General features: G+C 46.2%; 1 protein-coding gene across 15 annotated transcripts in view; it reads left to right on the top strand.

The window, feature by feature from the left end:
• The window catches only part of LOC100118775 (neurobeachin), a 316,568-nt gene that overhangs the window by 131,109 nt on the left and 171,612 nt on the right, over window positions 1-13,847 (top strand). For 12 of the 15 annotated variants that reach the window (XM_016988202.3, XM_016988203.3, XM_016988198.3 and 9 more), the window contains exon 1: window positions 2,872-4,065. The exons of 2 other annotated variants lie outside the window; for them this stretch is intronic. In XM_016988202.3, coding sequence (XP_016843691.1) covers window positions 3,862-4,065 — 204 coding nt within the window. In that variant the 5' untranslated portion in view covers window positions 2,872-3,861. Of the gene's footprint in view, window positions 1-2,871; window positions 4,066-13,847 lie in introns of those variants that run through there. One more of the 15 variants, XM_016988195.2, reaches the window with a different exon arrangement.

Raw genomic sequence — 13,847 nt, 5'->3', positions numbered from 1 at the left:
CTCGGCCGTACGCTCGTCCAAACTGTTTCCTATATCGATCTCTGCTTTGTAGTTATCTCAGCCTTTGTTCTCATAATTAACAGCGCGTGTGCTGTGCTTGGCGATCAGCCATTGATGCGTGCGCGGCTCCCGAATGAATGGGCGGACCGTTAACGTAACGTGTTAATTACTTGACATTTGAATCTGCGAAATGATCGTACACTTTGACCAAAGCAAGCAAGCAGAAATTCCGATTGGATTACGTTAAATACGTCGTCACTTTGTCGAATAACTCGTTATTCAATGCGCTAAACGAGTTGAACGAGCGTAACGCGGAGAAAGTCTTTGGTTAAGTATAGAGCTGAAAACTTGGTATTAAATTATGCGTCAACTACTGTCTTCGTTATGCACTGACCGAGTGCCTTGTATATAAGTCGTCAGAACAACGTTTATTAACGAGAGTACGACATAAAACGATAGTTTACGTGATTAGATAGTAATAAAATAAATTCACAATCTAAAGTCAGTCGCTCGTCACGAGGAATATCGGTCGACCTCATCTTTTATTGTCCCGTCGACGAGAGAAATTCTATCGATCAGAATGGTCTCGAAATGGTTCTCACTAAATAAAGTCGTCCAGCTGAGCAACAGCTCCTTAATAGATCTACGTATCCATTAAAAGGTGCGTGAAAAAGGTGCGCTATAAAAAGATTAAGTGCAGTATATAGAGGGGATCGTTAAAATGAAAATAGAAGAAGACAGGGAGAAAAAGAGCGAGAGCAAGGTAGAGCGGTGGATAGGTATAGATGGCGCAGGGCCGGCCAGCTGTGAGAGCAGTTGTACACGTCGGCGCGTAGGTGGAAGAAAAAGGTAGTAGTGGTGGTAGTAGCGGCGGCGGCTCGACGAGGGGCTGTCACACGCAAAAGGAGGAAGCAAGACAACAGGAGGACGAATTATAAGAGCGAGATACAAAGAGTACATAGGCGCCACGAGGCAAGCGCTATAGTAGTAGTAGTGGTGGCGGTACCACTACCACTGCACGCCAGCATCAGCGCCGGCGGCCTGGGGTGGAATGGGTGCTGCGCGAGAGAGGGGTGTTCGGAGAGCCGGAGGTGGGGACGCCGAAGCTGGTCCAGCGCGCGAGGGGAGGCTTGTTAGGATAGGGCGGATACGGGACGCTGGATGCGAGGGGGAGCGAGCGAGCGAGAGAGAGAGAGAGAGAGAGAGAGAGAGAGAGAGAGAGAGAGAGAGAGAGAAAGAGTGAGAGAGACGAGTGGAGGGAGATAGGTGGAGAGCGCAGGGGTAGTGGCGCCACAGGCCGCGCCGTCGCCCAGCATCTCTCGAGCTCTCCTCGTTGGTAAACTGGCGCACCCTCGCAGTTTGTTCCCATCCGCTAGTCATACGCTGGCCCGTTGCGCGAGCGTTCCGTTTTGCACGTTCGCCGCGTGCCGCTATTCGCTGCTGCTACGTTTTTTCCCCGCGTTTCTTTCGGCTCGAGTGAGCGAGCGCGTGCGTGCGCGAGTGGGCCTCGCCGCCGTGTGCCGGCCAGTCAGTCGGTCTCCGTTCGGACGGCATCCCTGATTAGAGAGGACGACGCGTTTCCGTGTGCTACATGCCCCCGCTAACCTACTTGCGGCTCTCGACTAACCCATAGACCCAGTGAGCGGGACTCGCCACGCTGTTTGCACGATGTCTTCGACGGCCGCTGAGCTTTCTCCCGCTGCTGCTCCGACCCTCAGTGCTCTCTCCATGTATTTTTAGTGCTGGCGGAAAACAACGCGACGACGCTTCAGAGAGCGCTTCACGCTGCTTCCACGACACATGGCCTTTGTTTTCTTCCGTCATCATCGTCGAGCTTCGCCGTCATCGTTATTCGCTGTAGCGACGACGCTATTACCAGCAGCAGCAGCGCGCCGGCTGCCATTGAGGCAGGGCATTTCACGTGCGCACTTTGCTCCGCTTTGTTCGCTCATTGAATGACCTGAATACGCGCTGAGCGGCGAGCAGGAATCATCATTGCCCCGAGTCATCAAAGCTGACTGGCCAGCCAGAAAATCATCGCCGGCAACAAATCATTCACACCGGCGCGTTACTCTCTCACCCCTCATACTCACTCTCTCGCGCTTGGCCTGGGGGATATCGGATGACCTATTGTATAGGCGAATGCTGTCTTTAATGGGAGTCGAGCCCGTTGCATCGCACCTGACCATTGCTGCGGCCGACGAGGAGAACGAGGGCGGCAGTGGCAAGCCCGACAACGCTCGACAATCTGTCGTTAACGCGTCTCTCTTGCGGCCGAGCGCTTCAGCCAGGCTAAGTTATTAGTGTGATTGGCACACGCTGAATACAGAGCGGAGCCGGTGCAGTGCGCGTGGCTGTGCGCCATTGGCGGTTAACCGGTCGTGACAATATTTGTGCTCGATGGATTTTCCATAGCGCATCACAGAGATGACGAACAGTCGGGCCGGGTCATTGTGGTGTTTGCGCGGACATTGAGAGAGACGAGGATCTTGCAGGATCTGCCGATATGCGCGGGTAGTCGCAGCTTAGTGCGCCGAACGTCGTAGTTTTAGAGAGCCTCCGATCCTCGGACACGTAAGCGAGATGGATACATTTCTCATTCTCGGCATATGTTTCTTGTGCTACGAGGTCTGCGACATGCTCAGACGTTACTCCGCGCCGCCCATGATGGAGCCGCAGAAGCTGGGATCATCGCCGTCATCAGCGCCGTCTTCCTCGCCCACGACCCCGCGCAAGATCTACTCGATCTCGTAAAGTCGCGTAGCACGTCTAATGCATGACGCACAGCTGCCGAGTCACGACATGCCTCCAGTACCACAGCATCATTGAAAAGTGAAAGCTTTTCAGCGCGCAGAACATCGAGATCGCTCGTCGCTCAGCTTGTCGTGCATTCGGTGCGCAACCGCTGCTGCCGCTGCCGCTACTGCTGAAGGGTCAACGCGCGAGGAATGAGCGTAACGCGGAGCGGTGGTAGGAAACTGCCGCGGGCTTGCAGAAGCTTCTCTCCTCGGCATGAGCACTGCTGGCACACAGGTATTGCTTGCCACTGACGAATGTCTCGTACGTGACCGAATGCCTCGGGACTAGATTCGATTGCAACTGGGCTCGCAGCGAGACCGAGCGAACTCTCTCTCTCTCTCTCTCTCTCTCTCTCTCTCTCTCTCCCTCTCTCTCTTCCTCGCTCTCCCTTGCTCTGTCCGTCTATCTGTCTATCTGTCTGTATAATCCCCCTCTCTGTTTGGCCGACATTGTCAACGGTATTTGTCGTCTTGACGCTGTTCGCCCAGCTTGTCAAACATGTGTCCGCTCAACGAATTTCGATCGGCGTAATCGACGAAAGCGTTAACGCTCGGCTCCTCGACACGATATCCTCGAGTGCGCTCCGGCGAGTGATCTTTGTTTGCCGACTCTCCATGTAGCACGTACTTTGCTACAGAGAAAGACGTCGGCGCTCGTTCGGGGCAGTGTGTTCCATCAATGCAGGAAGATTTCGTTGAACGAACTCGGCCCCCGTCTCCCCGCACCATCGCCTGCGTTCGCTTCATTCGAGCACGACGATGCGCGACTCGCGCATGATCGCATTTTCAGCCTGCCAGGGGCTCGTCGCGCTCCTCGTCGAGAAGAAAGAGACCGAGCTTAATTAAGTTTAGTCCGTAACAAGCCCGCTACAAGAGACACAGAGAGTGCGTGGTATTAAGGAACAGAAGAAAGTGATAAGGGTGTTAACTTGAGTACGGGGGAGTGAACGCGGAAGAGAGTGAGATAGACAGAGAGGCATTGTCTCTTTGGCGGCGATTCTTTCGCCCGACGGTACGGGAGGAAAACAAGGAAAAGCCAAAGAGGATCAACAAGGCAGGAGAGATGGACTCGCTGGAGCGCCTAATGAGCACGGTACCTCATCAACCGGCCCTTACGGCAGCCTCGCGATCGCAAAACGCTTTCGTTCAAGCCAGCCTCTGCTCAGTGATTGGCCGTAAGGGCCGTCACCTTACCGGTACATTTTGTCTTACGGGAGATACGATGGAGGGCATCATACAGTGCCTCGTCTTCCTCAAAGCCTTCTCGGTAAGATAGACCAAATTCTTCACATTTTACCTCTTTATCGATCAAGTGTCTCTAACTCGAATGTCCTATGTGTTAATGTTCTTTCAATGATGATGACGATGATGAGAAAAACGAAAGAAGGCTGATTTATATGTAACTGTAGTCCTTTCAAATCAATGACTGTTTTCTAACTTACGATCATTTACTGTACAAAAATGAACGAAAATCTCTTATTGATCCATACGGATGCTAGAATTTCTACTTGTTTACAAAAACTTTGGAAGAGATTGTGCAAGACGGCGAAGAGAAAAGTGACGGGCGATGGAAACGTCTCGGGAGCAAGGAACTCGGTGTATATGCATGGAAAGGCTCGTTAACCCCGGCCGCGGCCGTTAATTTCGGCATACATTTTTTAACGGAGTCGCCGCAGGGGCCGCGTGTGTAGGCAGTGAGTGTACAGAAGGCGTGCGCAAGAGCGGCAAAAGGAAGGAAGAGACGACATAGCGCCGCGGGAAATTTAGACGACATGTGAATTACAAATTGCCGCTGCGCGTGCAAGTGCGCGAAATTTTGAAGGAGCCGAGAGGGAGGGAGAGAGAAAAGAAAAAAAGAAAAGAGACCAAGCTCGTACCATCTATAGCGGAAACTAGGTTTTCTCACACCTGTGAAACCTTTTTATCTTGTTGGGCGTCCTGGGAGGACCGAAATTCGCGTTAGGGAATTCGAGGCTGGCAACTGAGCATTTCTGCAAATGGATCCCGAGTCCGACCTCTATTCCTCGAGAAAGTTGGCTGGCTACGCCGAGCACGAATGGATAACATCTTTCAGCGAGTCTTTGAGCTGCAAATTTTTATCAGTGATACCTTGCTATCTGCGCTCCTCTTTGAAATTAAAAAAGTATAAGCTTCAAGTGCTACTTCAGTTATACGAACGAAGAAGAGTTGTTACGTTGCGGATAGTGACTAGCGACGTCGATGAAATTATATGATGTGAACTAACTGTTCAGACAAAAATTTGAGACTATAATATATCAGTGAGCAAGATGTCAGAAAATGAGAGAGATTCCTTTGAACGTTTATAATAATATTTTTCAGGACTATATGATGTAAAATATATGTTGGATATTGTACTTCACGTGAAAAGAGGGTAAAGTTCTTGGTAGTCGGTCAATATTTTTTTTACAAAAATATAGATGCATTTCTATTAGATGACGGTGAAAAATACGAAATTTTATAAAAAGATTGGTATTATTGGCATTTTTTTGTGTCGCCAATTTCGTTTAAAACGATTTAACTTTTATTTTAATTTATTGTAATTTACTTATCATACGACTACCATCACCTCTATGCGATATTATTCCGACGTCAGTGTTAAGAAAAATATATTTAAAAAAATTATAATAAATGGTATTTATAAATTTAAATAACATTCAAAATTATTTACCTTCTTATCCCGTCAACCGTTTATTGCTGATGATCATATATATTACCTTCAATTTTTCAATAGCTTTTAACATGCTTTCTTTTTTCTAAATTCAAATGAACAACGTACGGTACCTTTAATTTTGTTGTACTTTCAATAATTTCATTCTGCAAATTATTTTTGAACCGTTATTTCTAAACCAGTTAACTTAACAATAAAAACGATCTACTTTTATTTTTTACCAAAGTATTTTTTTATACAATTTTATTTTTGCAGCAGATTATTCAACTCCGACATAGAGGTGTATTTTCAATACATATCATTAATTCTACGAACACTCTATAAATTAAGCAAATATAACAATTCGATTGATGAAACAGACTGTTAAATAATAAGCGGAATTTCGCTGTTCAGTTATCGCTCAATTTCGATGATAACATCATGTCATTGTATTAGTCGTATCGAAACATTCAACGAATTTATTAATGCAATTTTTCATAAATTAAACGTAGAATTCAATATTTTTAAAATGTACATACGTTTTCTCCTCTCGTACACAAAGTTCATATCGGATGCGCACTAAAATACATCGAATGGTAAATAAATTGAATCGGTGAAAAAGCAATGGTGGAGTAAGGATTTGGAGAGAATGGAATAGCAAGTAATCTGTGACATGGGATATTGATGAGGTCCAGTGGCTCACAACATGCGCTCCGGCTTTGAAATGTTTATGGGCCACACTCTCTTGGCAAATGTAACCGAGGCTAAGCCCTGGACAGCGATGTAGGTGTTATGCGAAGCACGAGTTGATGGGAATTTCACGTTTATCCAATGCACGTACAGTGCGCTTGAGAATAATGTTTTGATAATACTAGCGACCTCGTGTATATTTTTGTACATTCTGCAACCAGCATAATTCTACCTCCGCCTGTTCATTCAAATCAGCTACATGTCATTGAAATTTGAAAAGTTAGATCGTTATTATCGTACTAATAATTGAAAGAACATTAGCGATATTCATGTTAATTTACGATATTCTTTTGGATTTTCGTATGTGTGACTTGAAAATAGTTTTTGTTTTGCACACAGAGATTACTTTTGCATGGCTCTCTTATTGTGTCTATATAATATATTCACCTATACTTAAAAACAATATTTCATGGTTGTTTTCTATGTTTACATGCACTTGTGAAAATTGGTTAGATGCAGTCAATTGAAAGCAATTTTCACACTATAATCTTACACATTAGTACTTATCGAATAAACTTAGCCTTATCACTTTATTGCGTTACAGAGAAGGCCTATATTAACGTAAAATATAGCGTTGCTTTATTCAGGTTGATAAATGTCCTGATTCGTCAATGCACGCTGTTTCAATAAGTTTTTCCGATTTTATACCTTGGAGAAAAATGATGTAACCTATAATAGAGATTTGTTCGCTATCCAACTCTCGCATTTCCACAAATTCCACGAGCGTGGAAAGCTCTTTTGTTCAAGCTTTCTATTGTTAAACTGTCAAGGAACCAATGAATGGAGAACTTCAACCTCATATCGAGATTAATACGTTATTACCGCCGCTGCAGTATAAGGAATGTGAAATACGGCGACGAGAAAAGTTACACAAAGCCTTTTTCATCAAACGCCATACTTAATATTTTCTTTTTCGTCTAGTGTTTTCTATGAATAGAAAATCCGAGATGTATACAAATCTTTCACGTTTTAATAATAAACAAATCCATATCATACTGAAGCACAGAGTCATGGATGTGAAATCGGTCGGTGATGAAGAAATTAGAAACGTTGAGCTGTATATCAATAAATGTCAACTACCAATTTCCAAAGATTTGAATATCCTTCGGCAAGGTTCACATGAGCGGGCTACCTACCATCGTTTACCGCATCAGCTATTGACCCGGGCATGGAAGTCAGCTGCATGTACCAGTATCAAACGCTGTTACCGACCTAAACTGGATTCACGTCATCTACTCTTGCCTACGGCCTTAGCTAAAGCTCGCTAATTGGTTATCCCAGCGTACGTTTGACCAGACATTGTTTGATCAGGAACGTCGGGATAAATCATAACCAAGCTATATCTAAAATAGTTGATGAGGACAATCATAATAATCGGAGAGAAATAATCTCCTCGGATAAAATCAGCGCGATCGTAAGTAGCTATATTAAAAAAGAAAAAATAACTATAAATCCTTCACGGGCACATAACAAATGAAGACGCATTATCGACATTTTTTTTCATTAATACAGATCCCCCTGAAACTCGTTTTTTTTAATTCGACCCCGAGCTTGCGGGCGGATTTCGGCGCCCCTCGGGAAATCTCCACGCGAACACCTCCCCCTCTTAAACTGCCTGTTCTCCCTCGTGCGTTCATCGTCTAGCGCTTTTGCATCCCTCGCGTGTCGTCTTCCTTCACGTCTCCAGCCCTTCCTGTCGGCACTGCTGCCTCCTGTCTCACACTCTCGCAATACGTTTATCGCCGCGCGCAACTTGCCACACACGCTGCACTTCGGTATTCCAGCGGTGCGGCTTCTCGACGACACGTGAAATTGGTAGCCTGGCTCGGCCATCAACGCCGAGATTCGTGCAGTGCGCACACTCCTGCAGGGATGATGCCACGCACGAGAGCGCAGACAATCGTTCCGCCTGCTACACGCCGACAATTGGGTTGCACGCGACAGTGCGTATTATGTATCTGTCTTGTTTCTCTCCTTTCGAGAAATTACCGATGTAGTGGGCTGTACGTGAAAAATGAAACTTTGGCGTTGTTTTGCGTCGCTTTGATGATGCAATGAGTGGCAGCTAACACAGGCCACCTGTCAGCGTTGTTTCCATTTCTACCTCGAAAAAAGTGCGGGTATTTTTCTTCCCGCCCACACGCAATGAGATCTATCCCCCTCTCCCCGGTTATATCGCGTGCAGGCGCGCATAAATCAGCCTATCTTTTGTTCGCGAGCGGACAAATAGCGCTGATTAATGAATTCAATTACTTGGACTGTATTTTGCTGCAATCAAGTTGAAAAAATCTCTCCCATTGTCTGGCGAACGATCTGGCGATATATTGAAAATAATTGCGCTCGATCTGTACGTGCCCATAGCAACCAGATGACGTTGCAGCGCACAATTGAGTGCGCGTCGGGCTGCACACACAACTGCAAATCATATGCCTCTTCGCGCTAGTGCGTGTGTGTGTATGAGATAGATAGAGAGAGAGAGAGAGAGAGAGAGAGAGAGAGAGAGAGAGAGAGAGAGAGATCAATAGTTATTCAAGCTCATCCTCTCTCCTCCACTCGATGTGATTGTTATCGACAAATTAACGCGGCTACGGGCTCTCGCTTTCCTCTGTGCTTCTCGCTCTCTCGCTCTCTCTCTCTCTCTCTCTCTCTCTCTCTCTCTCTCTCTCTCTCTCTCTTTCTCTCTCTCTCTCTCTCTCTGTTCCCAGGCTTATGGCCAGAATCACCTCTCTATAACAATCGCGCGATATCTCTTTTGTCTCGACCACGTATCGAGCAAGTGCAGCGTGTACTAGTGGAGGACTGCGCGTAGCATGTACACCGGCTAACGGAAGTGGCAGATGAGTACTTAGCTCCCTGGAGGGCTGCTCGCGGCATCTTTCTCTCTGTGCAGCTGCTATACTAGCTGTTGGCACTCTTTTGACCTCGAATCGGCTGCTCTATAAGCCCTCGCTGAATGAGCGCCGGCTCTTGGCAAATAGTAACAGCGAGAGCCCGTACGCGCTGTGTGTACGAGTGCATATGTATACATACGCTGCAGGAACAGCGTGTCCCTTTGATTTCCCGTCGCGCACACTGTGTTGTCTCGCATTTTTGCCTCGCCGTCCTCGCGGATGACGCATGCTTCATCGATTTTATACGCGGGCCATAGCAGCTGCGTCGTCTGGGCTAAACAAAAACAAGCTTCGACGATTCAACGAAGCGAAAACGCGTCAATATTTGCCATAACTTGTTTCCGAGAGCTTGTCAGCCGTGCTATATACAGTGCGTCGATTTATTGACCGGGACACAAGGGGAGAGAGGGAGTGATGGATGGAAAATATATTCCTTCTCTCGGTGCTGAAGTGGGACTTAGCCGTGAGATGCATCAAGTGTCCGTCAAGTTTCACCAAACGCCGTTGTGCGTATAAGGGACGGACGGACCGGGGAGTTAATCCATTGGCGATTGTTTTCGCAGAGGGCGCAGGCTCAATCGCTCGCCGCGTAGCTCGTCAAATGTTTGTCGGCTGTTCGCGCGACTGTATATGAAAAAAGTTGACAAAGACCCTTTTTCGCGCGTGTACGCTCGGCCCGCTGTCCGTGGCGCGCCTCTGTCTCTCTCTCTCTCTCTCTCTCTCTCTCTCTCTCTCTCTCTCTCTCTCTCTCTCTCTCTAGCACACGGCTGCGCGGAGGGGCTACCCTGCCGCTGTTTTTTCGTCAAACAAACTTTCATTTCCATTGTTTAAAAAGTGTACTGGGTCGAGTCTCGAGGCTTGAAATGTAATGGGGATTTTATTCGGCCGCGGATCGAAATTTTTCGAATGCAGATTTAACGCAGAACGAGCGCATGTTTATTTATTTTGTCCTCGGGATGACGGGCGTGCGCGAGTTGTCGAAAAGTATTTATATTCCTCGACCGGAACGTGACTTTTGAGCTTTCTGATTCTCGAAACACCATTACGCGCAATAATTCGCTGTGTAGGAATAGGCACGCTTAACGGTGTATGCCGGAATTTTTACGTTCGTTTTCGTACCGCTTACGAGATTAATTCATAAATCGCATAATCCGCGTGCGAGGAGCATCTCGTCACTGCAATGAAAATGCAAGCATCAACTTTTTAAAGCGCGCGCTTTAAAGTTTCCGAGATAAAATTTTACTCCGCCGCGAACTGCGAGAGCGTGTATATAATTCATTACATTAACCTAAGCCCCCGGCATTACATCTTCTAAAGGTGAGTTCAAACTGGGACTTGCATTTTTTCACGAGCGTTTCATCCACGTTCGTGACAACTTGCTCTCGCTGGCTCTCGAGTCCTCTGGTCCGCAAGTCCAACAAACACATCTCTCATAAGGTACACAAGTTTTCTTTAATTCCACTTTCCGCGGAACTCGCTGCAACTTTTTTCCTCGATGTGTGGGCGCGCGCGTTCGATGCAAACGAACAACAAATTCTCGATCGCGCGCGCGAGAGAGTGTGCACAATGGGTCGGGACGGGGGAAAAATAACGGCGCACCATAATAAATCTCGAACGGTCGCTGTAATATCCAATGGACTGCGGGAAAGGATCCGAAAGATCGCCGTCGAGGGCGGGAGGAGATAAGCCGGCCACGCGGCTGGGAAGGGGGGCCAAATAAAAATAGAGCAAGTTTTGAGAAAAGCCGAATAAGTCGATTCGGCGGACGAAGAGTGACTTCCTACAAACATATAAATAGTTGAGGCAACGCGACGTCCGCTGTCCGGATAAGGGGATTGGTTGTTGGGGTGGGATGGAGAGGGGGGAGGGCAGAGAAGAGCGAGGAGAAAAAATACGGAAAAGGGAGAGAGATGAGAAGAGCGGGAGACAGAGAAGAAATCGAGCGAAAGATGGGGTGTCATACGTCACCGAACGAGGGATAGTAAGTGGGCAGAATGAGAGGCGAAAGATTAAGAGGGACGACGGAATGAGAGAGGCGAGCAAGGAGGGGGTAGAGAAGACGAACTGCTGGATTTGATGGGCAGGAAAGAACCATTACTCCTTTCTGCTAATCGAGGGGTACGCCTTTTCGGAATCCGTCCGCCGATCTGCCTATATCGATCTGCCCGCACCTTCTCCTCGCCCACTCTTTTATGCTTATCCGTCCTCTTATAAGGCGCTATTTTTCTCGAGTCTCTAGATCTCCCGCTGTGTCTATCTGCGTAGCCTCGTTTTCTTCGCTTTTGCTCTCGGTACCTTCCTTCTTTATCAGCATAATTGCGGGAGCCTCTCGGGCTGCCGTGCGACGACCCGCGAGATCTGTGACAGCCAGTGATTTCGGACCCTCTGCTTAGTCGCCGAAAATTTAGGGCAGCTGAAAACAGTCAAATTACATTTATGAAGGAAGTGGGAAAAGGAATGAGTAGTCGGGTTCTTAAATAAAAAAAATGCAACAATTTCGCGGTTAACCTAAATATAAACAGTAACTTGCTTAGGCATAAAAACCCTCACGGAACAGAGGGAAAAGCCTGAGCAAGCTAGTGAAATAGAAATTATTTATTGATCAAGTAAATTAATGAATTTATGTAAGCATAAAATACAAAAGTCAAAACTTATTATCTAATTTAACTTACGCAGTGGATAATCGATCCTTATATTTACAGAGCGCTCGCTTACCTAATATTTCGGGGATCAGCCCCTACAATAACGCCGCAAATCGCAAATATCGGTGCGCTGTACGTGACGGACCACCCTCCTGGGTAGATTGTCGATCGAAAAGATGGAGATATCCCGGGGTGACAACGCCCAGCACGTCACAGGGCCCCGACGTCTCGGGAACGGGTCCAGCCCTCGCTCCGTGAACGACTTGAGACGACTCGTCGAGTCGTCGCGACCGGGACCTATAGCGAAGATTCGCTATGCGATAACAGCACGCTTGTGTCTCGCCCACACGGAATTACAGGCACTTTATTTACACGAATTATAGAAATAAGGGAGGAATCACACGCGAGTGATTCACTAACAAATATAATTCAAATTACAGCGATTACTACAGGCACAATACAAAAGCTACACGAGAATAGAGGTAGGCTTCGGTTCACACTGCTCTCGATCGATGCCGAAACGAATCTGACGCTCTCGCGCGCACTAATCGATCTCAGACCGCAGAAGGGCTTACGCATGCGCTCTTTCTTTTCTTGGCGCGCCATAATTAACTCGTCATCAAGAGGCGCGAGAATCAAACCGTGCTAGGTGATATATATTTTATGCGGAGACGTATAATGCGCGAACAGCAGCGTTATGTGCGCTCGTGAGGGGTGATTCGCCGAAAGGGGGGGGGGGGGGGGGAGACTGCAGCTGATTGGAATGACTCAAAATCAACGAACTCGAACTTGCGCTCGCAGATAAGTTCGACTGTTTACAGATTAGATACAACTACTTTTCTGCCAATCGAGCGGCATGAATCTTATCTGACTTGTTATAAAGTTTGTAAAACTTCGGCTGGAACTTTCTACCCCCATCTCACTTTTTCATTAGATTATGGATGTTAAATTCTTCGAAAAGTATTAGACCTTCTTGTGTAACTTACCTTTCTTCATTTTGGTCCACCATTCAGTCCCTTTGCCAAGTTTGATGTGCAACGAGAACGTCTCGGGGAGACTGAGAAATCCGGGGCACTGCGTTCTCCTTCCTAGTCTTATATCTTGACCCGCATGAAGCTGTTGAGGATCTACTTTATCTCCGTTAACGTCGTCCCCGACAAAGAAGAGCTTTAATAATTCCTTTAATCTTTCTGATTTGGTTTTTTATGCTAAACTTCGACTATAAACGCGAAAGACTATTTTTAATACGAAGTAAGAGTAAGCACGTAAACTTTTTTTTTCTGTGCAAAAGTTTTCAGCTTTACGAAAATCCCCCGATCGTTTAACAACTGATATAAAAGTATCCGAATGTACAGTGGAAGAAAATGCGAAGAGTGAAAATAAAGCCAAGAGATATAGAGTTACTCGGGAATGATAACTCTCATTCTCTTCAGAGAAACTACAGTTATTCGCAATCAGCGTGGAGAATAAAGTAGGCAAAAGTGACGACTTTTTTATGGTCACTCAGAATGCCAAGATATATGCCGCGTCTAGATTACGCTCGTCGTAAGTCCCTTACGTCTTTAAGAAAGACGAGTTGAAGTACTGGTCATAAACATTTTAATTTTCACGTGCTGCTTTTGGATAGGATGCACCGCGCAGCCCTAACGATGTTTTACAAAAACTCTTGCTCAGTACGTGAAATTCTAAACGAATAAGCATTAAAGTTTTAACAAAAATCTGCTTAAAATGTTTGCAAAATATAAAATAAATATATGTATACCTTATTCTTCAACAACTGGCGGAAGGCCATTACGTTCAAGCGTAACATAATACAGTTAGAAATAGTTGATTCCGCGCATTTCAATCAAAAGCAGTATTATTAGCTCATTAGCAATCCAAGCAGTAAGGCTAGCAAGTTGTGATTTATCAAAGTTTAGTTATAATTGAAAATACTCAACGGTTATTTGATCACTGCATGAGATTAATATTCATAACATAAATTGATTCCGCGATGATGTGTTTTACTCAACTAATTCTAGTCAATTAATTAGTGTAGTCAACAATGGGGGCTTCATTTTAGGGAAAATGAATAACTAACTGAACATATCGCGCATAA

Source organism: Nasonia vitripennis (genome assembly GCF_009193385.2).
Source record: "Nasonia vitripennis strain AsymCx chromosome 3 unlocalized genomic scaffold, Nvit_psr_1.1 chr3_random0004, whole genome shotgun sequence".
NCBI classification, from domain to species: Eukaryota; Metazoa; Arthropoda; class Insecta; order Hymenoptera; family Pteromalidae; genus Nasonia; species Nasonia vitripennis.
The sequence above is the reverse complement of the archived record's forward strand: the minus strand, read 5'-3'. Positions and strand labels throughout refer to the sequence as shown.